The 26,725-nt window shown below is 38.8% G+C and overlaps 1 protein-coding gene across 3 annotated transcripts; it reads right to left on the reverse strand.

Moving 5' to 3' along the window:
• Positions 1–1,290: 1,290 nt before the first annotated feature.
• Positions 1,291–26,387, reverse strand: clint1b (clathrin interactor 1b). 3 transcript variants are annotated; one of them, XM_053240443.1, is made up of 13 exons: positions 26,137–26,387; positions 25,046–25,215; positions 13,530–13,634; positions 13,065–13,161; positions 12,704–12,812; positions 11,627–11,797; positions 9,551–9,731; positions 9,066–9,300; positions 8,666–8,747; positions 6,854–6,931; positions 5,165–5,409; positions 4,826–5,021; positions 1,291–3,216 (listed from the first exon to the last, which is right to left on the reverse strand). In XM_053240443.1, exons 2-13 carry the CDS (start codon positions 25,048–25,050, stop codon positions 2,873–2,875), a joined length of 1,848 nt encoding a protein of 615 aa, XP_053096418.1. In that variant the 5' UTR covers positions 25,051–25,215; positions 26,137–26,387; the 3' UTR covers positions 1,291–2,872. The 3 variants fall into 3 exon arrangements, with proteins under 3 accessions (XP_053096418.1, XP_026797239.2, XP_026797237.2); XM_026941438.3 differs by lacking the exon at positions 25,046–25,215 and having other exon boundaries at positions 4,826–4,970; XM_026941436.3 differs by lacking the exon at positions 25,046–25,215 and having other exon boundaries at positions 26,137–26,386.
• Positions 26,388–26,725: the final 338 nt, after the last annotated feature.

The raw sequence follows: 26,725 nt of genomic DNA on the forward strand, positions 1-26,725 counted from the left end.
TGTAGAAGCAGTCTGCATGCCTAGGTGCTTGATTTTATACACCTGAATTCAATAATTTGGAGGGGCGTTTCAATACTTTTGGCAATATAGTGTGTGTGTATGTATATTTTCAAAAAGACTGGAAGTGTTGCGGACCAGCCGAGAAGTGGATGTCCACTGAGGAATGCACAACCGATGTGGTGCTGGCATATATAATCCCCTATGTATGGAGACTCTTGGGATGCCCTGCAGAATGTCTTTGTATGATGTAGCATTAAGATTTCCCTTCACTGATACTAAGGGGTTCAAACATGTTGCAGCATGACAGTGCCATTGTGTGTAAAGCGAGCTCCATGAAGACAGGGTTTGCCAAGGTTGGTGTGTAAGAACTCGAGTGTACTGCACAGAGCCCTGACCTTAACCTGATTAAATACCTTTGGGATGACTAGGGAATGCTGATTGTGACCCAGGTCTCCTCACCTGACATCAGTGCCTGACTGCTCCTGTGGCTGAATGAACACAAACCCCACAGCCACACTCCAAAATCTAGTGGAAAGCCTTCACAGAAGAGTGAACATTATAACAGCAAAGGGGGACTAAATCTGGAATGGGATGTACAAGCACATACGCTGAAGCATTTTTCTTTTCCTGGAGAAGGTAATTTTACAAATGCTTATAACTATTCTATTATCTAAAAAATACAGGTGTGCAGTTTTAAGATGAATATGTGTTTTTGAGCAAACAGTGGGGTTTAATTTTGCATTGGAATTAGTTTATACTGCACAGTTAAGAATGTGTTTTGATAGCTGATACTGACTGGACAAAATGTCGTATTGTTTTTGGAAAACTAATTGTATCATGTTCATCAACTGTCCAGAGTTGAGCTACTTTAGGCATCTCATGGGACGAGGGACTAGCTACAGTACTAGAGACATATGGTCAAAAAGTGGAGTTTTCCCAGACTTTTCATTTCATTTTCCATAAATTTTTCATTTTATTTACCCTCTCTGAACTGATGACATGGCTTGTTAATAAAGCCAACAACAGAAACAGAATTTTTAAAAGACAGCTGGACAGAGAAGTGCATTTATAGTCTCGTCATCATTCAGTCATAATTAGTCGCTCATCCAGAACTTTGTAAGCAAGGAAGTTTATGTAACTTGATCTTCACAGATTTTCGTTGAATAGCCCTGCTATAGACTATCATAAGAACAGAAAAATGTGTGATGGTAAAATCTCTTCTGAATTCACATGCAACAGAACCCCCATGTCCATAAACACATCATATTTATAAATCACAAGGTTAATGAATTGTCATACATAATTTTTTTTATTGAATACAATCAAGTCCAAAAATTAAATTCCAAAAGAAACAATTTTATGAAAGAGGCGCTTGATCTTGATTTTTTCCCCCACTCTCTTTACAAGCACCTAGTGTTTTCTCAATGGGCCCATGCCGACACCATAATATGCACAGGATTTGTATAATGGTAAAGTATTAAAATAAGAAACTAAACCCCTATAGAATCATCTTAACAGTATTAAAATAAAGATTTGGTCATTTTTGAAAACAACAGCTTGGTGTGGAATGGAGGGCTCTGTTCACCTGTGTACAGCAGCAAATGGGAGGGGGAAAGAACAAAAGATAATAATAAAAAAAAAAAAAAAAAGTGACAAACTTCGTTTGGAGTTGACATTTCCTCCATTGACCCTATAGTTGACATGCCATCCTGTGACAGACACAATGAGTGTTAACACTGATCTGAGGTGATCCATGAAAAGATGCACTTTAAAACACTTTAGTCCATTTCATGCATGTTAGTTTTGAGTTTTATGAGGCATTAGAAACAATTCAAGTGGTTATTCATTAGAGCTGCAATACTACTTCCACCAGTACAAAGTGCCCTAGTGTGACATTGCATCATTTAAAAAAAAAAAAAAAAAAAAAAAAAAAAATCAGAGTAAGCCAAATGTAACTCCCAACTTTTTGCAAAATCTTTACATTCCAGATTAGACTCTCACTCTGCCATTGACATCAGTGCTAGGGGTGGAACAGGAATGTAACCACATGACCCAATATCATCACCTTTTATATGTTTGTTCACTATCTATACTGGTATAGCATAACATTTTTCCCCAGATTTCTTCATTGTTATATACAATCAGAACATTATATCCTCAAATCTAATAAAACTGTAAGTCAAATAAAAAACAGCCTTCATATTCTAATTCTGTGAGACAAAGACAAACCATTGTACAGTAACATAAATGATGAGTTTGTTTGTTGGAGTGTGAATGTAATGGATTAGCTGTAAAAACAAGGAAATACAAATGAAACGAATTAAGAACTTGTGCTACTCCTTTGACTTTCTGAGCTTGTTCCCTGCATACCATCTGAGAACTCCATAAAACAATGCAATAATTTATAGTTATTTTCTTCTTCACAAATGGAAAAAAAAAAAAAAAAAAAAGATATTTACAAAACCAATCACTCGCAGCATTTTAGTCACAGCATGAACAGTGGAAGTTGAGGTAATTCCTGAATTTAAATGGGTTTAAAATGGGGAGAGGGAGTATGTGAAAATGACAGGGCAAATAAACACACATCTAAAAGTGATCTTTGCATTTAACCAGCCACTGGCAAACATCCCAGACCATAAAAGTTTTTAGCGTACCTTATCAAAAAAAGCATTCCATCCTCAATCACCCATCCCTCACTCAAAGAAAACAGATTTTAGACACTCCCCAAACATCTGTTAACATATGACATTAAATGATTGAAGGGTCCAGACACTGGATAGTTTTGTCAGTTTTGTCCACTTTACTGGATGCAGCTCCTTCTGTTAATTAAGAAGGTATTTTTGGACCATTTCTTTTCAGCGCTGTTTTTCCTTCATTGTCCAAAGTTGCCAAAGTTAGGGAAGGCCTGTGGTTTGGGTTGTAACATGGCAGAGCTCATGCCCTGGCCCATGGTCATGCTGGACACGCCAAGGCCACCTGGGAGGCCCAAACCAGCAGACGCCATGTTCATTCCCATTAAACCCTGATTGGCAGGCATTCCTCCAATGACCATGGAACCGATTCCCATGTTACCTGTTGCCATGGTGGGGGGCATCACCATGCCCATGTTTCCACTTGCCATCACAGGGTTCATGGCTGGTCTAGCAGGCACAGGCTGGGTGTTAAGTGTCATTCCAGCAAAGTTCTGGGCGACCAGGTTCACAGGTGGCTGGACACCTGAGTGAAGTAGGTGAATAAGAAGCTTTGTTAGCCAACTTTCCCTTTCAATTTCAATATGATTATATAATTATTCTGTTTGTGTCAACTACATTACAGCTCTGCGGGACTGAAGATTTAATAGATTGATTTAAATAACTAACCCCATATTACTTATCTGGATATTGGTTGAGGTCTCTATGATGTACATGAATGTCTGTATGGTGTATTGTCTAATAAAAGCAGTATGCCTCAGTCATCAAATACCAAATTTTAATGCTAATATTTTTTGAAAAATGTAACCAGAGACAGAAAATCATGCTTCATGCATAAAGAGCATCTCATCCCACTCCTGTTGTAGGTCTTCTATGCACCTGATGATGAAATGTGCAACAGTAAATGGAAAAAACAACTCATCTGACATGTCATTTTTACCAATGGATTAATTTTTGCTCTTCACCATAATGCTGATCTAAAGAAAGTTAGCCAGATTATAGCCTACATTTTCCAAGTGGATACTCGATTTCCTAGCAGTAGCCATCTATTTCAACTGTGGCTTCTGACTAATCCATTTTAAAACAGCCCAACCACAAACATTACCGTAAGCGGTTGTATTCCTTCCAAAATGTACATTCATCTCCAAAAAACATCACCAGGAGGAGGTTCTCTTTGTCAAACCAGTAAATCTTGCTCCAGGGACAAGCTGTCAGGACTAGGCTTGGGATAACTGATGATAGTACTGGGAAACACTGATAGCCATCACAACAGTTGGAGTCTATCAAGTCTGGCAATTTAAGTGTCAGTTGGAAAGCGTGGTTTCTGCAGCTTTAAGATCGACAAAATAATGTGTATTGCATTTCATAATATGCGTTTCCATTTCCCCTATTTTGTATCCCATACAAACCTTAATAAACTGCTGTCTGAATTCAGAGCAGAGCAACAAAACATCTGTGTCTCATGCATCTTAGTTTCCCTTGTCCATGCTGCCAAACAGATAAAGCCATGAATATCAGCAGTGTGCTGTTTATCAGGGCTTCTTCACTATTCAAGAACTCACTAAGTGTCTCCGCTGCCGTTCACCACAGAGCACATGCACGTGTAGTACTAGTCCAATCCTTCTTGTTACTAATCTGTATGCCAGAATTACCCTTAAAATATACTTCAAACAGGAAGGAAGGTAGGAAGGAAGAAAAACTATTTTGACCTTGCTGTGACCTTGACCCTGTTTGGATCAAATCCAAAATCAAATCAGTTCATCTGCTGGTTACTATGATAATTGCATATAAATCCTACAAACATTTAACCACTCTTTCTTGAGATATTGTGCTAACGAGAGTCTCTGATGGACACGGACAGACAACCCTGATGAGATGAGATTTCATATAAACCTCCACTGTGGAAAACATACAAGATATGATTTAAAAAAAAAAAAAAAAAAAACTCCACTTTTTGCTGGAAATGTGCATTTAATTTAAAAGTGAATTGTGAATCAAGTGAATTTCTGTATGGTAATAAAATGGGTGTTGTATGCATGCATCATGAATTCGAACTGACATATTATTGTGTTTTTATGCACACTAACCTAATCATAATTATGCAAACAGTGAAGAAGGTGAGTTTTATGCCTCACCTTGTTGCATCATAGTGTTGAGGCTAGGTTGTGAAGGCTTGGGAGGGTTCATGCCCATAGACAGAAAGTCCAGGCTGATGTTGACGCTTGGGTCAGACCACGTGGCAGGCATTGAGGTTTTTCCTCCTGGTTTCTGAACTCCCATCTGCTGAGGCAACAAAGGACCTGCTAAACTGTGCACAGGCCCCCCTAGAGTCTAAATTAATGGAAACGTATGAAACTAATAAAATATCTGTGTTGCTGAATCGTCTCTGTTAAGCATAGATTTCATAAACCATTAGATACTCTTTAGATACCCATTAGAAAACTCAAATTAATCACCACAATTTCCAGAGCTACCTGTGATCTGGACATAGAGAACCCTGTGCTCTGGGGGGACATAGTGAAGGTCATGCTTTGGGAGGCATTCAGACCGCTTTGATTAGGGCCCATCAGGTCAAAAAGGTCAGCGGAAGGTGGTTGGGTGGAGGCTGGAACATCACTGAAAAGATCTGGGAGAGCAGACGAGGCTGTAGACGCAGGTGGACTGGCTGATGAGAAGGCGCTCCAGTCACCAAACTCTCCATTGCCAGTTGATACTGATCCTGAAAGCACAGAAGTTGTATTTTACCCCCCTCATAAAAGGCTATTGTCTGTCAGTGCTGGATAAAGTAATATGATATTTTTTACTGTTACAGTGAGAGGCCTCAAATTAAAAAAAAAAAAAAAAAAAAAAGAACGGAAAGTGAAGTCTGTGACAGTGAGTTCCATGTCTTACAGATATAATTCTGTCAAAGTGAAATTCTGAGTCAATTAACTGTAAGTTTCACAAAATGAACATTACGTTCTTTGTGTGCGTTTTTTTTTTAAAACAAATCAGAAAGTTAATATTCTAGTACAAATTAACAAAAAAGTCCTCAAATTAATTTCTGTTGCAACCTTGCCACCTTTCCGAACACCACTGCTACCTGCACAAAGATGAAAGTTACTGATTATTTAGTTAGATCATACAGAACTCAAACAGAGGCACGTATATATATGCATAAGCCTCTCCACCTCCTCTCAGAGATTTGGTGTTGTCAAGAGAGATGATGCATGTAATGGACACTGACAGGTGTCTGTCCCCATAAGCCTCAGCAGGTAGCTGCTCCATCTGGAGCCCTCCGTCACTCATCAATATTTTACCTGACCTCTGTCTGAGTCTGATGGAACATGTAAGCCCTTCCAAAACACTCAGAGTTGCACGTTGTTCTCTCTGCACTGACTCACAAAGGGGAAATATGAGAAAGTACACCAAGTGTACATATAATTATTCTTCTTGCGGCCTTAAATGCAAAGGCATTTCAGCATAAACCCAATAAAACCAGTATATTACATGTCATTTATCTGTCATGCTATGCATTATTCTGTATCACACCTGTCAGTTTCAGAGTTTTGTAAGTATTTATGATATTTCTGCCAACTCTTGGTCTGTCACTATGACACCCAGCATCTAATACATGAAGTACAAAAATATCATATAATCAATAGGAATAGGAATCCTCACTGTGATCACTCAACCCTATTCTACTGACACCACGTGCATTAGTGGTGTACCACATACTGAAGAGCAGAAAGGACATGCTTTTCCAAGATCTGTATCCTCTCAGCCTCAAGATATTATACTGACGTAGCAAGCTAATTTACTTAGCTTTTGGCTTTTTTTTTTTTTTTTTTTTTTAATCATCGATATAGCTAAGTCTAGCTACAATTTTTAATAACCTGGTTATTAGGATGGCATAGTGGTGCTGCTGGTAGAATTGGCTCCTCATAGCATAGTGTTACTGCTGCTGTAAGAGGTCTGTACATCTTTACAACTGATCTGTCAATGGTCACATGAAAATATTTTTACCAGAGCATCCTTTCAGTGCTCTAAAGAACCATCCAATCCAGTTCAAATGCTGAGGGTTTCATTTGAGGGATTGGTAAGGCAAAGACAAGGGAACACAAGAGTCGAAAACAGGCACTTTGTCTATGCTGAGAGTGTGTGTATAGAAGCTGCACACATACCAGCAGCTGGAGGGAGACTAGCAGAAGCAGCTGGGGAGGAAAAATCTGCAAAGTCAGCAATGAGGTCTGAGCTCCCACCTACAGAGAATCAATGTTAGACTGATAGTGATGAATGTGATTGACATAGAGTGATAAGAAATGAAGCATAAAACAGTAACAATTTAAATATTGTTAAACACGACTGAGAACATATAGAAATACATTATATCATAAGTCAGTCTTTTGAAAGGGACCAGACAAAGATGATGAGCTGCTGAAGAAATAAAGAACGACAGCAGCATCTGTGCAACTCGCACATTCATTCCCAGACTTATTTCAGTCACCCTCTGGACCACACTGTCTACATCTCTAAACCATTTTCTCAGAAAGGTTTTGATCTGAAAACCCAGCCCGAGCAGAGAGGTACATGGTTCCTCATGAGAATGCCAGCTTATTTCCAAAGTCACAGAACCTGAACTGACTTCTTTCCCCACAAGTTACAGTGAGAGAAAGTGCATTAGGATAGCATTTTTACACGACTTACATTCATTATATTTAGTGCAGTAGTTTACACACATTGGTGTAAATTGATATTTTGTTTAATCTTTTTTTTTTTTTTTTCCCATTCAGTACTGCCCTGCAGAAGCTATAAGATATTTACATGTTTCCCAGAAGACAAAATAATAACAATTTACACCGATCATCCTGTTGAAAAGTTTACACCTTGTGTTGCTTTCTTGAGCATCAGTGAATGTTTGCACCTTCTGTAATAGTTGTGTTTGAGTCCCTCAATTGTCCTCAGTGTGAAAAGATGGATCTCATTATCATATAGCTGCTGTTGGAAAGGGGTCAAATATGCAGAAGATGCTGGAAAAGCAAATAACGTGCAGGACCGGAGGATTTTTCTGAAGAACAGTGGGCAGTTTGAAAAAGAAAACAACTATCACAAAACACAAAAACAGTTGTTGATCATCCAGGTAACAACACAGTGTTAAGATTCAAGCTTATGCAAACTCTTAAACTGGTTCATTTGTGTAAATTCAGTTATTATTGTGTCTTGTGGACTATATGTAAATATCTATAATGTGAAATAGCTTATTAAGGGCAGTACTAAATAAACAAAATGCAATTTTTATGATCCTTCTTATTTATTTATTTATTTATTTTTAAATTATTAATATTTTGCAGATTCTGCAAGGTGTATGTAAACTTATGACCTGTACAACTGTACAAAGCATTCTAACAACACTTGAGTCATGATCTCTGAAAGAAAAAAAAAAAAAGTACTTTATCCTCTCCTGAAACACTGTAGTCATGTTTCAGTCATGTTTTCTGCTAGGAAAATGCCATCATAATGCAAACACACCCACAGTTCAGATCAGGCAGAAACACAGAGTTTTTGTAGCATTTAACTATAAATAAATTATAGTTAATGATATGACTTTCATTGGATTATAAACCAGCAAAGCCAAAGCTTATTTACCTACAGTCTGTAGTATCACAAAGTGATTTAGATTGACATGAGTGTTAAAATCAAAGTTTGATCAAAAAAAAAAAAAAATCAAATCTCATTTGGAATCACGGTATATAGTTAAGTGCAAATGCTTGTAGTTTCAGCGTGAAAAAGCAAAACGAACCACTTTTTCTAATCTATCTGGTAGAATGCCCAATGATCAGCCAAGCACACCTGCAGACAACCTGCAGACTGTGGAAGACTGAAAAGTTTTGCATCAGCTGCATCGAATCAGTTTAGAAGAACAGAAATCAGTCGATACAGCTACAGTTCAGTGTTTGTAATGTTTCCTTGGAACAGAAATAAATGAGTGGCTTTACCTGAAGGTGCTGGCTGAGTCGCTTCAGAGTCTACTACAAGCAAATCTGAAAGCCCTCCACTGGAAGATTGACTGCCTGGGGTCTAAAAACAGGGGGAAAGATGGTGATTGAGAAAAAGATAGAATCCACTTCCACAAGAGGGCAGTATTGGCACAAATTAAAAAATAAAATTAAATTAAATTTAAAAAAAAAAAAAAAAAAAAAAAACAACCGTGAGAGAAAATGTTCTTCCTAACATCTCAAGCAGCATACTTGGCCTACAAAATGCATGCAGTTTTACATGACTCAAATATGTGACAGATGTGATCATAATGACAATACCTGCACACATACAACATACAAAGCTCATTCTGAATTCACCATGATTCATTTCAGGTGACGCTAAACAGATGTAAGCTACCTTTGTATTGTCTGCATCTGGGCTGTTCTTGTCCCCTGTGTAATGCGCAGCTGCGCCCAAATCCACCGTTTTGGAGGGCATTCCACCCCGTTTGCGTGTAGTGGTGCTGCTGGTAGTGGTACCCTCAGTGGCCTGCATCACCTGTGCACTCTTGGGTGTCACCGCCTCCTCCTCATCCTTGAACTCAGACTTTGCCGGCCGACCGTTCTGCGATATTCTGTCCTCCTCATTGTCACTAGAGATGAAATAAAAAAAATTACTCTCATTTTAAAGGTCAACTTGTCAGAGCTAAGATACAATCAGATGCAAATCTGCTTATGAAAGTAAAAAAAAAAACATCCTAAGAATCTACTGAGATGTTCAGTAAGCAAAAAAAATATTTTAAGTCAAAGTCTTCAGTTCATTTCAGCCCAGAGTTTTCCTTTGAAGCCAGCCAAAGATCATTCAATCTGTAGACGTGACCACAGAGTTGGAATAAGTTTCACCTGATTCGATCGGGAGAGTCATCTCTTTCTTTCTTGCGGAACTTGTTAATGGTGTCATCGATGGTGCTGCCAATCTTATCGCTGATCTCGCCGAGCTTCTCACTGAAAGGAAAGCCACTTTTGCTCTTCTCCCAGTCTTCATCCCACTTGCTTTTAGACTCAGAGTCAAAGCGCTCTCCCGCTAAGGACAAAAACACACTTTACTTTAACTTTGGAAAGAGGATTACTTGCAAAGGGATATCAGGAGATAATACATATACATTCTTTTTTCCCTAAAATGATTCTAAAAGCAGAGACTGAACAAATCACTTCAATAAATATTCAGTTCAAAAGGCTCGGAAAAGTTAAATTACATTACATTAAATTACATGTAAGCAACATCTTTGCATCAAAGCTAAACATTGCATAATAGCTAGCTACCATGAGGGCAAGGATTATCACATGCTGTAGTAAAGCTTTACGGTTTTTTTTGTTTGTTTTTTTTGGCTCCCGTATAAGGCACTGTAAGTCATGGAAGAATTTTTTCAGAAGCCTCATTAGGCACTTTTTAAGTGTGAAAAAGAAAACAAAACTATGCCCTGGTAAACTCAAATATGTATTAAAAAAACTTTGCGTAAAAGCATATCGCATGAGATACCTGAGATACTACTCAAAATTACCCCCTATTCTGTCAAACGCAGTTTGTTCCTGTGAGACTAAAACAAATTCTGATATGGCATCATTAAGTGACAAATTGTGACTACAGTGTGACTAATGAAGTGAGAAATGATTGCACCAAATCAAAGACGTCAAATCAAAGTGCAAACTCCTGCCTAGTGTGACTTCCAATGCTAATGACATGATGGGGAGAGAGAAGCATAATCTGATTAGGCAGATCTAAGAAAAAACCTACGTTATTCCATTACAAAGACAAGACGTTTCTACAGCAACATGATCACACACCTTTATGCACAGAGTCACATGAACACATGAAGTAGTGTCTCATGATTAAAGAAGTGACTGTTTTGATATTCAAATAATTCTTATTCTGTCAGAGTGGGAATTTGGTCCCCTTAGGGGACCTGATTAGGCCTGCCACGATAATTACACTATCACGATAATTACGTTATCAACTTAACGTACGATATATGGACATGACCTCGATATTGCCCATTGTGTTTACATAAGAATGAATGTCACCAACATTTTAGCCATTTGCGCTGCTTCTGTCCTCTCTTCTGCTCTAGGGCTGTCAAATTAAAATTTGAACTTCGAACATTCATCGAATTTAAGATAAAAAAAAAAAAAAATGCACATTCGAATGCAAAAACTGTGTGCATTCGAAGTTAAGATGTTTAGCAAGCACTAGCACTGATTTTAGTTGAACCGTACTGTTAAAAAATGACATGCAAGATAATAATGCACTAACAATGTTTTTTGAAGAAGAATAATCTACAAAGAATAGTTCTAGTGCTTCAGATAATCCAGTCATAGTCAATAATATCGGGGATTGACCTGCTTAACCTGTGAGAGCTGAAGCTGAACAGTGAATGAACACCGGTAAACTGAAGCGCTTTACTAGCGGGTTAATTAACTCGCTCTAACACCTCCTATACACATATGAGGTTAATCAGACACATACACAACAAAAACCTAATATTACAATTTGCTTCTGCACAAAATGACGCAAATGCACAAGTGAACTTGAACTTCAGTGAGGCGCTAGGTAAGAACAGTAAGCCACGCTGACAATAAATAATTAAAGCATAAACAATTCACAATATTGTATTACAATACTGTACTCACTGTAATGTTATTATTTCAGGAGATCGGGTTTTCACAACAAGGGCAGTTTTCACTTTTTTTTTTTTGCTACAAAAAAAAAATGTGCGAATATTTGGTGTAATTTTTGCATTTTCTCTTCAACTACAATACCGTTGACTAATATTCTGTCATTTTAGTCGAAGTAAAACTGACTAAAATTAATAAATGTGACATGACAAAATATTGACTAAATTTAAAAGATATTTTCATCAGTCAAAATTATTAGTCAATATCTTTAATAATTTGGCACAACATTCACTCCTCATTACTTACAGTTACTTTGTTTGAAGCCTCCCATGCCATCTGATGATACTCCGATGTATTTGTCCTTGTTCTTCTTTGCTTTTTTCCTCTCCTCCCGTAACCTGTCGTCATCCTGGACAAACTCCACCATTTCTTTGACCTTCTGCCGTACATTGATACCCTGGTCTTTCCCATTTTCATCTAGTCAACAACAACGACAAAAAAGAAACAAACAAACAAAAAAAACTTTACCTTAAAACTTAAATCTAGATCTAGTTAAACCAAGGACAGGGAACTCCACTGTGTAAATATTATGGTGTACAATGTCAGGGACATTGCATAGTAATTTCTCCAAATCTCCATACAATTGTCTTCTGAAAATATAGACCTTACAAAAAATGTAAGAAAAGATAAGATAAGATAATCCTTTATTCGTCCCCCAATGGGGAAATTTGCATTGTTACAGCAGCAAGGGATAAGAGACATAATACTTATAATAGTAATTATAGTAATTGTAGTTATATACAATCTGATTATAAAAAGATAGAGAAGCTGTCAAGATATATATATATATAAATATAAAAATATGAGAGAGACACACCAAGAATGCACAAAAACACAAACACAAAACAGTATTAAAGTGACCCTGCAAGTTAAGTATGTTAGATGGTTAAAATGTTTAGGAGAAAAATATAATTACTGCATTGTCAGACATGATGGAAACAGAATAACGGTTCACTGCTATAAGTTTAGCTAACTATATAGATTACATATTTGTGGATACATATGTTTTCATTCTTTCACATTACTACATACCAGACACTATCTATACATCCCAGAGTTACCCGAGCTATATGCAACAATTTGTTTGGATTTCCCCCACCATTCTCACTGGTCACCTGCCGATTCCCACCCACCAGGTCAAACTTTTTCAAACTTCTATCCATGCTGTGCAGGGCAGAGTAACACACTCGGAGAAAACCGCTATCTTTTCCACATACATGAGCTCACGGACATACACAAGTGGCTAATGTTGCGGTGATTGACAGGGGGAGAGAGTGTATGCCACAAAAAGCGAACGTATTTCTGTCATAAAACTCAACTCACCTACAAAATGATAATTTTCCAGAGAGCGCAGGTCATAGATGTGTTCTCTGGCACTCGTAACCACTCGTTCTGATCCGTTTCTGATGAGGTACGCTAGTAGTAGTAAGGCCTGACCAGAAGAACATGTTGAAGAATGTGTTAATCAGCAATAACCTTCTAAATGGCATTTAATAATGATTAATAATGATTTGTAATTAATAATCTGAATATCCATCTATGAAACACAACATTTACAGTACTACTTGATTACGAGTTTAAGCTAATTATGATTACAATTAGACGGAAGAGTAAATGTTGTAATATTACTGTACACACTGGGCTATTGACACGGTTTGAGAGACGGCTGGAAAGGGCAATGTACCTTGTAAACTCTTCTCCAGTTCTTTTTGTTGTCTTTCAGCATTCTGGTCCACAGCATGTTCATCACCTCAGGGAACTGCTCATACATAAATGTGGATCTGTATAGTATGGAGAAATGTTCACAGGTAAGCCAGTTCTACTGCATACTTCTGATTTAGGATAATCTTGCTCATCATTAAGTTAAATTCTAAGCTGAACAAAATTGAACAAGATTGTAAGCTCACCAAGTTTTAGGGTGAGAACATACTAATATGTCAAAATCTGAAATATTCTATGCAAATCCAGCCAAAACAAGAAAGCAATAAGTAAGCTATTAGTTTAAAATGCTGAGTCTAAGCAAAGACTTATAGGTCAATGATTACATCAGTTGATGTCAGATCTGTTCAGTAAATCCCAAAGAGATCATTTTTAGCAAGGCCAAGCCTGAAAGAGTCATTAAATGTGTAACGTGGCATCCAGCACTTACTTGGCTATCTCGCCCATAAGCTGACCAGAGGGGCCCCAAGGGTCATCATTGGTGGCTTCTCGAACCTTGGACTCTATCTCTGAATAGTTCATCACCACATTGGTACTGGGAGAAGGAGACAACAGGAAAACATGTGGAGTTTATATCATGTGAATTCACTTAAACCAATCATGTGAATTAAGCTCATAATTAATGAAAACACGTAAACCTTTCTAATAGTGATGTTTTGGGAAGAATGTTGATGGATACTCATCCCTGTCCTGAGGGCTGTGGCTTTTCTCAACACAAGAAAGACCACCACCATAATGACTAGCCAACTTGCCTAGAGACAGCCATGCTAAGAGAGCTCTGAAGCAGGCTGATGCATGTGCTTTTGTCACCAACTCAAAATGGCCAACTCTCGAAAGGTGCATGACATTTAACAAAAAAAAAAAATAAATCCATGGACAAGCAACTATGGAACAGGAGGAATCTCTGGAAAATGTAGAAGAGCCTGATAACATCTGAACATGTGAAGCAGCTATCACGTGTGTGAAAGCTAGAGCAGATAAATCATTTTCAGCTCCATTCACTGGAGAAACAAAGGATATGCAGACTAGCCAGCCTGTCATTTTGGCTGCCAAGAACACACAGCACAAGGAGGATACTACGTCTTCATGCTGTTTCCCAGTGCACCTCATAAGCTCAGTGTGAGTTGGCTTTATTCCCCACCCGCTCAAAATTTCACAAGATGTGTGGGTTTTGTCCTTCCTCTGGTCCCACCAACAGGTAGGCAGCATCTATCTGTGTATCCAGAGGATCATCAATAACTGTGGATCACATTGTTTGACATGCCACACAGGGACAGAGGAATGTAACTGAATGAACCAGTGTCTCCTAGTGGATCATTTAGCCAGTCACTGGATGCCATCCAGACATAGTCTCAATAAAGCGTGTAAGAGATCTCCATGTGGGTCTATGCACCCTGCATGTACTCATTTTGAACCAGGCCTATGTACCTAAGGTTTTGCCCATGAATTATAGTTCACTGGCATTTGAGCTGCTGTCCATCTCTCCTCCTCTGTTTGATTCTGAGGAGCACAGCTGGCTGCATTATTCTCCTTACCCACGGCTGTGAATATATATTTTATACCCATATTAGACCAAGTGAATCGACTGACAGGGAACATTAGGTTATGCATACATCTGCTGATTCCTGAGGGACAGAAATGAAGTATAAGCTAACTCTGGGCTGCCCTGCACAGCAGTCATGGAAGGGAATGGAAAAAAGGAAAGCTCAGGGAAGGGAAACTGCTGAACTAAAAGAAGACGGTGGTGCTGGAATATAGTTGTGACACCCTGGTTGGCACAAAGAGAATGAGGACACAGGAGGCAGGCAGGAGAGAGAGCGGTGTTACATTTATTTCTGGTTTTTGCCCTTTGCTTTTCAGCATGGCAACCTTCTTAACTCAAATAATTAGACACAAAATTTCAGATTCCACATACGCAAACACACACACACACACACACACACAAGCTCAGCAGGATGCTTTTGGATGAAGTTGCTTCACTCTGCTCCACCGTCTCTCTGTGCTTGACATGTCCCGCCTCATTGCAAGACACACAGGGTATAAATACAGCATCCTTAATCACACACAGGTGTACACTCATTCATGAAATTACCCACTCCATCAAGACTCCTCCCCCCACTTACAACCAGCACTCAACCACGTGCCTGCCGACACAATTACTTACACAACCCTCTACATCAACGGTTCTCAAAGTGGGGTCTGTGGAGCATAACCAGGGGGTTTGTGATAGTTAATTTATTTATTTATTTATTTATTTTAATTGTTACAGTGGTGGAGATCACAACCCACCTTTTATATTATACTGAGTTCTTATATTAATCTGTTAGCCTGAACAATTAAACTGAATGGGCTTTATCAGAACCTTAGTAACTAAAAAAAAACTTGGCCTATAAATAATGTCAACTTAAATCAAATGGTAATTATAAATGTGTTCTGTGAGTGGAAAGTTTAGGAATGTGTAAAAAAAAAAAAAAAAAAAAAAAAAAAAAAAAAAATCTACAACTTAAATAGCCAAAATATCATTGCACATGTTTAAATAATGTTCCTAATATTTAAATAGAAAAAAAAAAATATGTTCATAAAATAAATCTGTGCTGAAGGGTTCTGTAGATTTTTTATTTTTATTTTTTACAGTTAAAGGTGTCCATGGCTGAAAAACTTCGACTGAAAAAACAAAAAAAACAACAATATCCAGTTTGTACTCAGGACATATTTTCCAGCTTTAACTACATGTGTATCCTCACAGTTCATATTTACGTTGTGAAACAATGCTACATCACAACCCTTTTTTATCTCTACCAAATTTTTGGCTTTTAATTTGCCCTTTTCACAGAAATGCTGATGATTAATATAAAAAATTCTCAGCATGATAAACCATACCAGTTCTTGATTATGGTGTGTCCTGTTATCTGCTTACAGTATTAAATGGTGTTTCAGAGAACTGTTTAAAAACTTGCTTAGTCTTTACCAGGTGACGTAATCCTAGTAATCCCATGTTTTCACGCTAATAAACATAAGACGTGAAATGACAGCGATCTGGAATTATTTTGTGATTAATTACGGCAATCAAAGCAAAGCAGACTGCAAACTGTGCTCTGCATAAATATCAGAAGGAGGAACTACAGTATCTTCCCAAAAGTAACCTTACTGAACATTTTAAACATAAAACTCAGCATGAGGACTTCATTACTAGCAGCAAATGCTGGCTAGGTGAGAAAAACATGTCTATAGACAACCCTGTATGAGCTCTTAGCCATTATGCTGTTCTTGACAATCAGCCACTGTCAGTCAGTGACAACGAGGGATTCTGATGCAATGAAAACAAAGATGTATTTTACTTACAGCTGTACAGAAATGTTTTTCTGAAGTGGAACAATCTCCACTTTTCTCCGATTCAATCGACGGTAACTAATGTAGCTAGTGAAAGCACTTAATTTAAAATCAACTCACCAACATTATAACGCATGTGTGTGCTTTTCATGGCCACTATTTAAACAGTGGAAACATAAACAGAGCTAAAATACATATTCCATGATGTCCCTGATTGATTAATACTAAACTCCAAGTCAAACCACAAGCGTCGTGTAAAGACCTCATTCAGTTTCATTTTAATCCACAGCAGCTGAAGCTCTGCCCTTGTTTTGCACCCTTGGAAACTCCACAGAAACTCACTGAAATCTCAAACCCACTTTCTTTACATTTTACAAAGATGTCCTGATTGTACAGACTGTAGCTGCACAGCAGGTGTTTGTGCCGCATGATACTCGTTTTACACCAACATGGGGAAACAAAGTAAATAAAAATAGACACTAGTTCACTGATGGTTTGTAATTACAGCTGGCAAATCGCTAGAGTCAAAATAGGCAAAATGATGAATAATGAATGAATGATGAAGCCTTGAGAGCAAAGAAGACGTCGATGAATGATTAGATTTAGGTTAGATGATTAGATTCGGCTTGGCTAAAAGGGGGCGTGGCTAAGAGGAGCACGTGGTTGTTGGATGGGGATTATGATAGCTCTCTAACTAGCCTTATTCCATTAATAATTAAACATTAAACAGCATCTAAAAGTGCTTTTGCACTAGAGTCAGTGTCAATAAAACATGCAGGCTCCATGCTAGTTTAACACCCCCTGCAAACCAGCATGCAACAGTATTACTCTTCTTTAAAGATGGCCAAACCACAAACAGACATATTGCTGCGATTGCTGGCGATTCTGGGAAACGTAGTAATTCCAGTGCATTGATTTCAATGCGTGTCATTTTCTTCCCACTCTCAAATTTTGTGGCCTACCTGCTCTCAATATTTATACAAAACTACAAATAGTTTCCGGATTAAAATTCAAGTGTGCTCAGTCTTCCAAATATTATGCAGCCACTGTGCATTATAAACAGGTTGGTTAAAAAGCATGCTGGACCCAGTCTGAACACAAACAAACCTTTTGTGGGACCACAGAGTTAAGGGTATTCAATGGCACTGCATTACCATAACAAAGAAAAGAGTTCTCACTTCGACAGAATGAAGTAAGCACTGAGTGCAGCAAAGCAGGCCTTAGATTATAAGGGAAATCTCAGGAAACTGAATAATGAATGATGGTGGTTTAAAAAAGCAGACAGCTCCACTGAAACACATACACACTCACACACACACACACACACACAACTGTGTACTGCGCACAGTACTAGAATATTCAATTTGCAGGGAGACAAAAGCGAAAGAGCGAGCTTTCTTTCTCGCATGAGAGAAAAGGACAGGGACAGGTGTAGGGACATTGTGCCACCCTTTACATTCTCTGCCTCTTTGTTCCATGGACCTGGTGTGCTAGACTCTTCCTTTCTTTTTCCTGACAGTGGTAGGTAAGCTTGCTTAGGCACTCACTACATACCAGAGGTCTACAAAGAATGCTATATGGCACACTTAAAAGCTTGGAGTGGTTTCTTTCTTCCCTATGCCACCCACCATCATTCAAAAAAAAAAGAGAGAGAGAGAGAGAGACTACCTGGAGCTTCAGAGGCCTGTGTGAAGCTTCCAGATTGAAATGAGGAGGCAGCCAGAGAAGGTGATCTGTCTGATGGAGTGGGAATAAAAGCACTTACGAAAGTTGATGAAAATAAAAATGGTCTGGATATGCAGATAAGGAGAAGCCCCAAGGGAAGGGAGAAGATCCAGGGGTGGACAACGGATAAAGAGAATAAGACAACATTAGATTAAAAAAAATAAATAAATAAAAAATACATGGCGAGCTAGTTAGCTAGTTATGTGCATTAATAAAGACTATGGGAAAGGAATATGAATTCCCAGTCCCAAGTCATGACTTTGTCTAACCTTAGTCCTTATCATCTACAAAATGTCTGACAGCATGCTGTTTTTGTGACTTTGATAAAAATGGCAGCAAGCTGTTGGCCAACCTCTTGGCTATGAGCTGTGGTGTTCTCTCCTCAGATAAAATGTACAGCTTCATTCTCTCTGGATATGGTTAACTGTAAGTTGACTATGTGTCGTGCTAGCAAGAGAGTTATATGACAGCTTCGCACTGCACTTTATTTTGCTTGGTTTTATCAGTTTCCACATAACTGCGTTTCCTGATTCTGAAAGGAATCTGTCATCGTGCAAGCTTATTACTCCACCTGTTATCCGGATCAAGCCTCAGCCAATGGGGGCACTGCAGCAGGCAGGGAGTTTCAGAAAGAGTAATGTGTGCTACAGTTACAGCATTGTGGTGTAGCACACCACTGTGAAGAGCATGAAGTTTAAACACTCAGAAAATGAAAACCTTTACTCTGAGAAAGTTAATATCGAGTAGTGTTTTCTATCACTGGTTGCTGAACCTACTTCTCTGCCAGAACTCGTCCAAATATCACATGGTCGCTTTTGTCACTACACAACGTGATTTTTGATTCCTGGCTACTTTGTTTGCTTGTGGTTGTGGCAGAACATGTTAGTAGAAAAACTCAATCATACTGAATCATCATCTCAGTCTCTACTGTTTTTTTCTTTTCTTTTTTCTGTTCTTTCTTTTTATTTGCTAAATAAACCAACATCTCTCCTGCATTCTTGCCTCTTTCACAGCAATCACCAATGTTCTTTATTCATTTGCTGTTGGAAAAAAATACTTAAAACATGCCCCATTCAAGCCTATACACAAGCCTATAAGAGCATGCATGTGATGGATTGTGAAGTAATTCTCTGGTTTTCTTCTTAATAAAGAAGAGGAATAGTTTTATTAAAGTGTCATGTACTGTACATACACAGGTGTTGTCTCTTCAAGGTTCAGTCCTCAACTGCCTACATACCAAAAAACCCTTTCCCAAAACATCTTACCTAGGTTTCTAACCCACGGTCAGCACAGAGATAAAACTGCCTCCTAGGCCCTGGCAAACACAGGGTGTTTCCTGTGCACAGTATACGCCCAGCGAAGAGGTTTTCCTTAACACATGAGTCTTGAGAAATGTTTAACATGCTCCAGTAAGTCTGAAAATTAAACATCATACTGTGCTGATAATGTCAAAAGGTAAGAAGAGCTATAATTAAAAACCATCAATATGCTTCACATGCTATTGTAACAGGTACTGTAATATTTAGAAGTGATGTCATACAATATATTATTATACAGCAAACACAGTTCCTGTGCGCTAAAACGATCTCATTTTTAAAAATATTGTGATGAATGAAGAATACTTAGAATGAATAAACCAATTCACTGGTGCACATCAGCAAAGTGGTGAGTTATCAAGCTGTTTTCTTTTAGAGCATTGGAAAGGCACTTTGAATGGGGTGGAACGTGAAGGTCAGAAAAGTTGCTCTCAGAACCTGAAGCACCCAAACTGCCTGTCCACCTCCACTGTGGTAGAGACAAGTGGAGGAATGGAGCAGAAATCAGTGGGAGCTCTGATAAAATGTCTCATGCTTATCACAGAAAGTGTTAGTTGAGGCGGAGGACACCCTAGACAGGTGGCCAGCCCATTGCAGAGCACACACACCAAGGACAATTTGGAAACGCCAATCAGCCTACAACACACATCTTTAAACTGGGGGAGGAAACTGGAGTTTTGGGAATCGAACCCCCAACCCGGAAGGTGTGAGGCAACAGTGCTAATCACCGAGCTACCGTGCACCCCTGCCGTCGATATACAATATACAATAAAGACATCATATCACGGTGTGTGAAGCAAACATGAAACGCAGGTGGAAACCTAATGTACTCGTGTTTTATATTTATACTAGCTGTTTAGTGCATTAAAGTTTATTAAAGACAACGGTGTAAATACGTCTAAACTAACATTTGTTTCTGTCTTAAGCTTTATTTTTAATGGACTTCACTTTCAGAGAAGGGTTGAGGAGCACAAGCGCATATATAGTTGACAGAGAGTACTCAATGTGATGAACATTTTACCATTTACACAAGATGTATTTGGAACAATATTACTCTGAACTTTACAGTATTATTCTGAATTTGATTAAACCCATGGAAGAAATAACATCTCATCACAACATGTCTGGGTTTGCAACCGGACACACCACCTCGCCAACCAATCAGCGTTCACCTGAACACCAGTCAACACGGAGCACTGAAGATACAAGCGACCTGTAGTCAGCTCTCTGAGGGGGAAACGAGCCAGCACATCTCTATATGACAGTGAGCCACGCTTTCCCATAATCTTAACCCTAACCCTCGCCGTGTTGCAACGTAAATGTGTGTTAATGCAGAAATATAAACCAGGCCTAACAAACTGGTCAGTTGGAGCCACCTTTCTCAAAGTAGGGGTGAGTTATATGGCAATAATATTGCAATACTTGAAGAAATTTTGTACATACACATGACTATATCCAGATATGCCAGCAAAACAAAATGGGAAAAAGGAGGAATAATGAAACATCCAGTCCAAAAAAAAAAAAACCCACACCTTTTAAGGTCCAGTCAGCTATTGTTAACTGTAAGTATTAATGGAGTTGGTCAGAGCTCCAACGCTACTGCCGATACCTGTAAAATGTGTACTGTGACATTTCCACAATATCGTTTATAGTCTTATATTACCCAGCTCTTGTTGAACCATGCTTTCACCTAAATGTTACCTGTAAGATGATGCAATTCTGTATTATCTTCCTCAGATGAAGCTGCAGCAAAAACGGCATGTCAGTTAAAACTCTGCCATTTTCTATGAACAAACCCACACAAGACATTAAGCAGTCATACTTGCAAAAGCATTCACACAAAGCCACTACCAGACCAATGAGGTGAAATACTGTGTTAGGTTCGCTGACCTCTCATACATCATGAAATGAAGCAGACGGTGTCCAAATTTGTTTTTGACACCAAAACCAGAAGTCTTTAAAAAAAAAAAAAGACTCTGATCAGATTGTACAATATCTCATACACTTTGAGCAGCAACTATTTTCTGTCCCAACTGGTAAAACCATAGCCTGTAAGTCAGGATAATACAGCACAGTCTACATCTGCCCTAACCTAACATGAATGGTGTTGGTGTTAATGAATGTTAAAGCTCTAAAGCAGCTAATAGCACATGACAGCGTTCTCATTTATTGACGCAAACTGCTGTACTAAGTGCGGTGTGGCTTCCAAATCAAGTTATGGTCAGCCAGTGACCCACATTCATACAGTAAATTATTAATGGACAGAATATTTTGTGGTTGTTTATTGTTGCTTCATGGAAACTTAACACTGTCTTAACCACAAGTTACATCAGTGGGGCATTTAAGAAACACACTTCACGTCTATGGTCTCTGTCCTGGATACAGTGTTGAACTTCACACAACTTGGCGCTCTTTCTAAGCTACTAAGCGACTAAGAGAAGAAGACATAATGGTTTCTCATTACTTCATCATCATTTATTACTGAACGTGCAAAGATAGTCCAGCATTACAGGGTCCCAGTCTTATACTATTCAGCATTCTTCAATTCAGTACTCAAATTTAATTCAATACTCTTCAAGATTAATCACATTATATTTTATTTTCTTTAAAAAAATAATAAAGGACCCAAGTACCAGTTTTCTTCATAGTAGAGATGTTGAGCAAAACTGGGATCTCTCTTGGGACCCACGTGACCACAAAAATGTTGCAGGGGTGTGCATGATTTACTCTCATGGAGACAGGAGGTCAGATATGAAGCTCCTGGGACAAAGAAAGGCCATGTTCATTACCATGGAGGCACGCTGGACATGGCATGGAGCTGTGCAACGTGTTTACTGTCTCTGTGTATATTATGCTTTACTCATTCATTTTCATCTTCAGTTACTGCTTTATAGTGAGAGAGCGATTAAAGGTGGAAAAAGATCTGGCATGATTTTTCTTGGTTTAATTTTTGTTTTGCATCACAAAAATGCCATGATAACAGGGGTATGTAGAATTTTTATTTCAACTGTAAATAACACCTCTACTTCATAGTTCCCTCCAACTCAATATTAATCGATAACATTTTGTCCAAAGCAACATATAATTGAGAGAGAATGCAATCAAAGCAACTGAGGGTTAGAGCTGGTTTATACTTCTCTGTCCGTGTATTTAATCGGCTGCATAGGTGTCTGCTGGCACACATGTACTTAATGTGAATGTGTACACTAAATGGCAGAAAGTAAAAAACTAAATGAGAGTCTCACATTTCACTACAGAAAGAATGGATAGAAAAAAAAAACAGATCAGTGTTAACAAAGACCTTATAGTACTGTCTGTCCACTAGGCAGACATCATGACAACACTCCAGTTCAATTCAATTCAATTCAATTTTATTTGTATAGCGCTTTTAACAATGGACAATGTCACAAAGCAGCGTTACAGAAATAAATAAATTTAGGATATAAATTTTAAATGTATGAATTTATCCCTAATGAGCAAGCCAGAGGTGACGGTGGCAAGGAAGAACTCCCTGAGAAGATATGAGGAAGAAATCTTGAGAGGAACCAGGCTCAAAAGGGAACCCATCCTCATCTGGGTGCTAACGGACAGTGCGATTATAAATAAATCCCTTCTATAACTGTGTACTACATGGTCAAAAGGTGCAATTGTGTACCCACAAAAGTTCATTAAAGTTTACACACGAAGTCTATTTTGTTATCAGTTATCAAGTTATCAACTGTTCACTGATGGAGACTTCAGTACAAAACTGATCATGGGAATTGCAGTCCTAAAGCAGTCGTACCAGCTGAAGTCCAAAGCCATCTTAATGGTTTCTAAGTGGAACCATCCACAGTAATCTCATGTAAATTTAGGCTGTCTGTGTGGGATCATCCTTAGCAGCAGCGAGTGATCTCCAAATGATGAGAACTCCAACCAGAAATAACAGTTCTTTTCAGTCCTACAAGACCAGAATCCTGTCTGCTTGACTGGGAAGAGACCCACATACCAGCTCACCAAGAGGACATCTCAAACATGGATTTGAAATGGCTGTTGAAATATAACAAACATGAAGTGGTCTAAAGTGTAAAAACCTGTAGCTCCAGCTACTGCACATGCTTGTTTCTTCATTACAAATGGAGCAAAGAGGCCTATATCTGCATGTGTGTCAGTGTAAGCACCTGATAGATGAGGCTTTTTAGCTAATGCGTTTACTAGCAAGGAGAATGGCAGCTGCCATGTTCAGCATGATACAATGAAATATTCCGTGCATATTTCAAGCAGTGGTCTGTATCTACTCTGACTGTCTCTGACACTAGCTTTTCTGTCAGCTCTGGGTTCTGATACACTGATACGGGGCTGTTCAGTATTAGAGATGGGCATTTCAGGCAAAATCACTACTCAGATTTTGAATACTATTATTCGCTGCAATGTGTGCATGGATGAGCAGCGTGACACTTTAACTACAGCTGGCACACACTGGCATTTATTTTACTTCCTGGAGAAACGATGGGTTAACTTACAACATGTTTAACTAGCTAAAGTACTGCCACAGTTAGTTGGCTGCACACAGACGAAGAGGAAACTCTGCTTTAGTGTTTATGCCTTGCAAAAGTTGAAAAATTCTCAACGTTTTACAGAACTCATTTACACATTTACTGAAACACTGGGCTAAAAATACTGCAGTGTGTTAGGAGTTAGACGGATACACCATGACATGCTGACAAGGGATAGGAATCAATCTGCGATATTTCAGATTTTCTAAAAAGATCGAGTCTAAGACAATTCAAGATAAAAAAAAAAACAAATATATAAAAATATATATATACATTCATATAAAAGAAATAAACAGAAGATTTTAGAATTTTTTCAATATCTTGAGTATTTAATATTCAATAACAGTGCACACTGTCGTTAAAGCCAAAAAGGGGATGTACCAAGTACTAAGAAAGTCTGAAATTCATGCAAATATTTCAAAGATTCTACTTTTCACTCAGGTTGTTGTATAATTTGTAATGAAAATTGTTGTACTAATTTAGAAAAAAATTGCAAAATAGGAGCATTTTCACTAGTGCTCTCAGACCTTTGGGCCTCTATTGCACACCATTTCTAAAATGCAGTTTTAAAATGCACGAACTGAACACGAACGGAAGCATATATACTTGTAGTACACTATATAACTAAAATATTGTTGTGTGTGAAGATGGATTTGGACCCATGCTGATGAGTGGAGCTCTGACACTTCTCTTTCTCTCTCTCTCTCTCTCTCTCTCTCCTTTATCTCGCTGCACATCAGCACTTTCCGGATACTTTGTGAAAATGATGGTGTTCTATCGGAGAAATGCCACATTTGCAGTCAGATTAAAGAACTATATTGTCAATATTACTCTGATTAAACCCATATTAGAGGGGTCAGAACATCTCGTCACAGTCTCCTGGTCCATACACACGCCTTCCTGCTGCAACCAGTCAGTGTGTGTCTGAAGACATGTCATGCGTGTCTTTCAGCAGATATGCATTTTATGATGCTCTGTTAACGAGTGAAGGTGTGCACATCAGCCCATCAGTGCACCTCTGCTACCCCTAACCACCTTACCTCATAAGCTGTGTCCCGATGCAGATTCACCCCAATGCACAAGCATGTCAGAGAGCCAAGTCAAAGTCCCAAAGGGAAACTGGGATTCAAACTTGAACTCACAATCAGATCTCTAGTCCAGAGCCTTATCCATTGCGCTCCCACTGATTACTGCATCAAGCATCACGTTACTAAATGTTTGAAACAGACACAGAGATGTTCTGAGATGTTCATCATCATTCTTTTGTATCTAATATATGAGGGTTCGTGTGCGGCCTTTCTTTTCCAGTCTAAGCACTGATCAAACCCCCTCCAAACTGGGAAAGGGTTTGTACTGAAAAAGACACAGACTATAGTATATGTGCTTCATGCAATAAAAAAATGCACTGCAAACTTGACATTCTTCTGATTAAGAAGGGAATAAATGCAGTGTAAGCCATGGTAAGCCCTGACTGCTGCAGCAGAGCTTTAGTGTGATGGAGGTGTGAGTTAGTGAGATGAGGTGCAGTGATCAGATGAACTGCTGTGGTGTCAGGGTCAGCACATCCAGCTCAAAAACAGTGATGTTGGCATGACACACACACACACACACACACACACACACACACACACACACAGCTAGCTAATGTTAGCTTATTACATATACCCATCAAAACACTGGCTGCATCTAGCCAGCCACAGGATACTGTATTCCCCAAGTGATAATAACTGCATGAAGACTTGGGTGTAGATTTATTAGAAACATTTGTGTAGAAGGCGACAGTCATGTACATTTCTAACCGCGCGCATGTTTTCATCCTGGAGCCAGCCTTAGCTAGCTTTAGCTACTCCCAAAACCTGCTAGCTTAAATAGCTGCTTAAAAAAGCTGTATCCTACCGGGCAGCTTTAGCCGCGAAGCTAACAGTGAAAATGTGTGAGTTCAGCGTTTGGTAAATGAGATTTAAACCAGCTAAGTAATATAATTAAATTTGTGCTAGATAACAAAACTACGGTTAGCTCCTATGAGCTCAGAACAGCTCTGACGTCACGCTCGAACTCGGCGTCTCCCTTGTGTGCGTTAGTAAGTAACGGTCCAGCTACAGGCCTTGCAAAAAACCAAGCGCATACTCACGCTTTATCCACCAGCTCCCTGACTTTCCACATATTCAGCATATTGCCACTTTAGCAGGGACTCTCCGTCTCAGCGACGCCTGATCCAAGCGCTAAAAATCCCACAAATGGACTCGGATATCTGTTACGGAAAACAGAATCCCCCTCTACAGCCCTGTCGCCGTCTCTACACAGCGCTGGTACAGAGCAAGCCCGTTACCTCGGAAACACGCGCTGTGCGTCACGCGGATGCGGAAGTGCCCGACACCTGCCTGCCTGGCAACCTGGGAAATGTAGGTTCTGATGTAGAGTTTTCCCCAGGAAATTAAAACATACAAACAAAAAAACAAACATTTCTGAGAAGACAATGAAAGATCTTTGATGACTCATCCTGTACTGTCCAGTCTGCTCCAGCTAGCATCAAACATGGCTTGTTCAAGTCAAGTGGCTTTATTGTCATTTCAACCATATACAGCTAGTACAGTACACAGGGAAACAAAACAACATTCCTCCAGGACCAGGGTGTTACATAAAACAACACAGAACTACATGAGACTACACATCACTACATAAAGTAGACGTGCAAACATGTGCAAACAGCACAAGACAAT

This window comes from Pangasianodon hypophthalmus, chromosome 15 (assembly GCF_027358585.1).
Source record: "Pangasianodon hypophthalmus isolate fPanHyp1 chromosome 15, fPanHyp1.pri, whole genome shotgun sequence".
NCBI lineage: Eukaryota > Metazoa > Chordata > Actinopteri > Siluriformes > Pangasiidae > Pangasianodon > Pangasianodon hypophthalmus.

Excerpts from the sequence above, each read along its gene's own strand:
- clint1b (XM_026941436.3), bottom strand. The coding sequence starts at position 26,177 with ATGCTGAATATGTGGAAAGTCAGGGAGCTGGTGGATAAAGC. Across the intron at positions 5,410-6,853 it reads TAGTCTCCCTCCAGCTGCTG|GATCAGTATCAACTGGCAAT; the intron begins GTATGTGTGCAG and ends CTGTGCTTTCAG. Across the intron at positions 5,022-5,164 it reads TCTCTATGTCCAGATCACAG|ACTCTAGGGGGGCCTGTGCA; the intron begins GTAGCTCTGGAA and ends CCATTAATTTAG.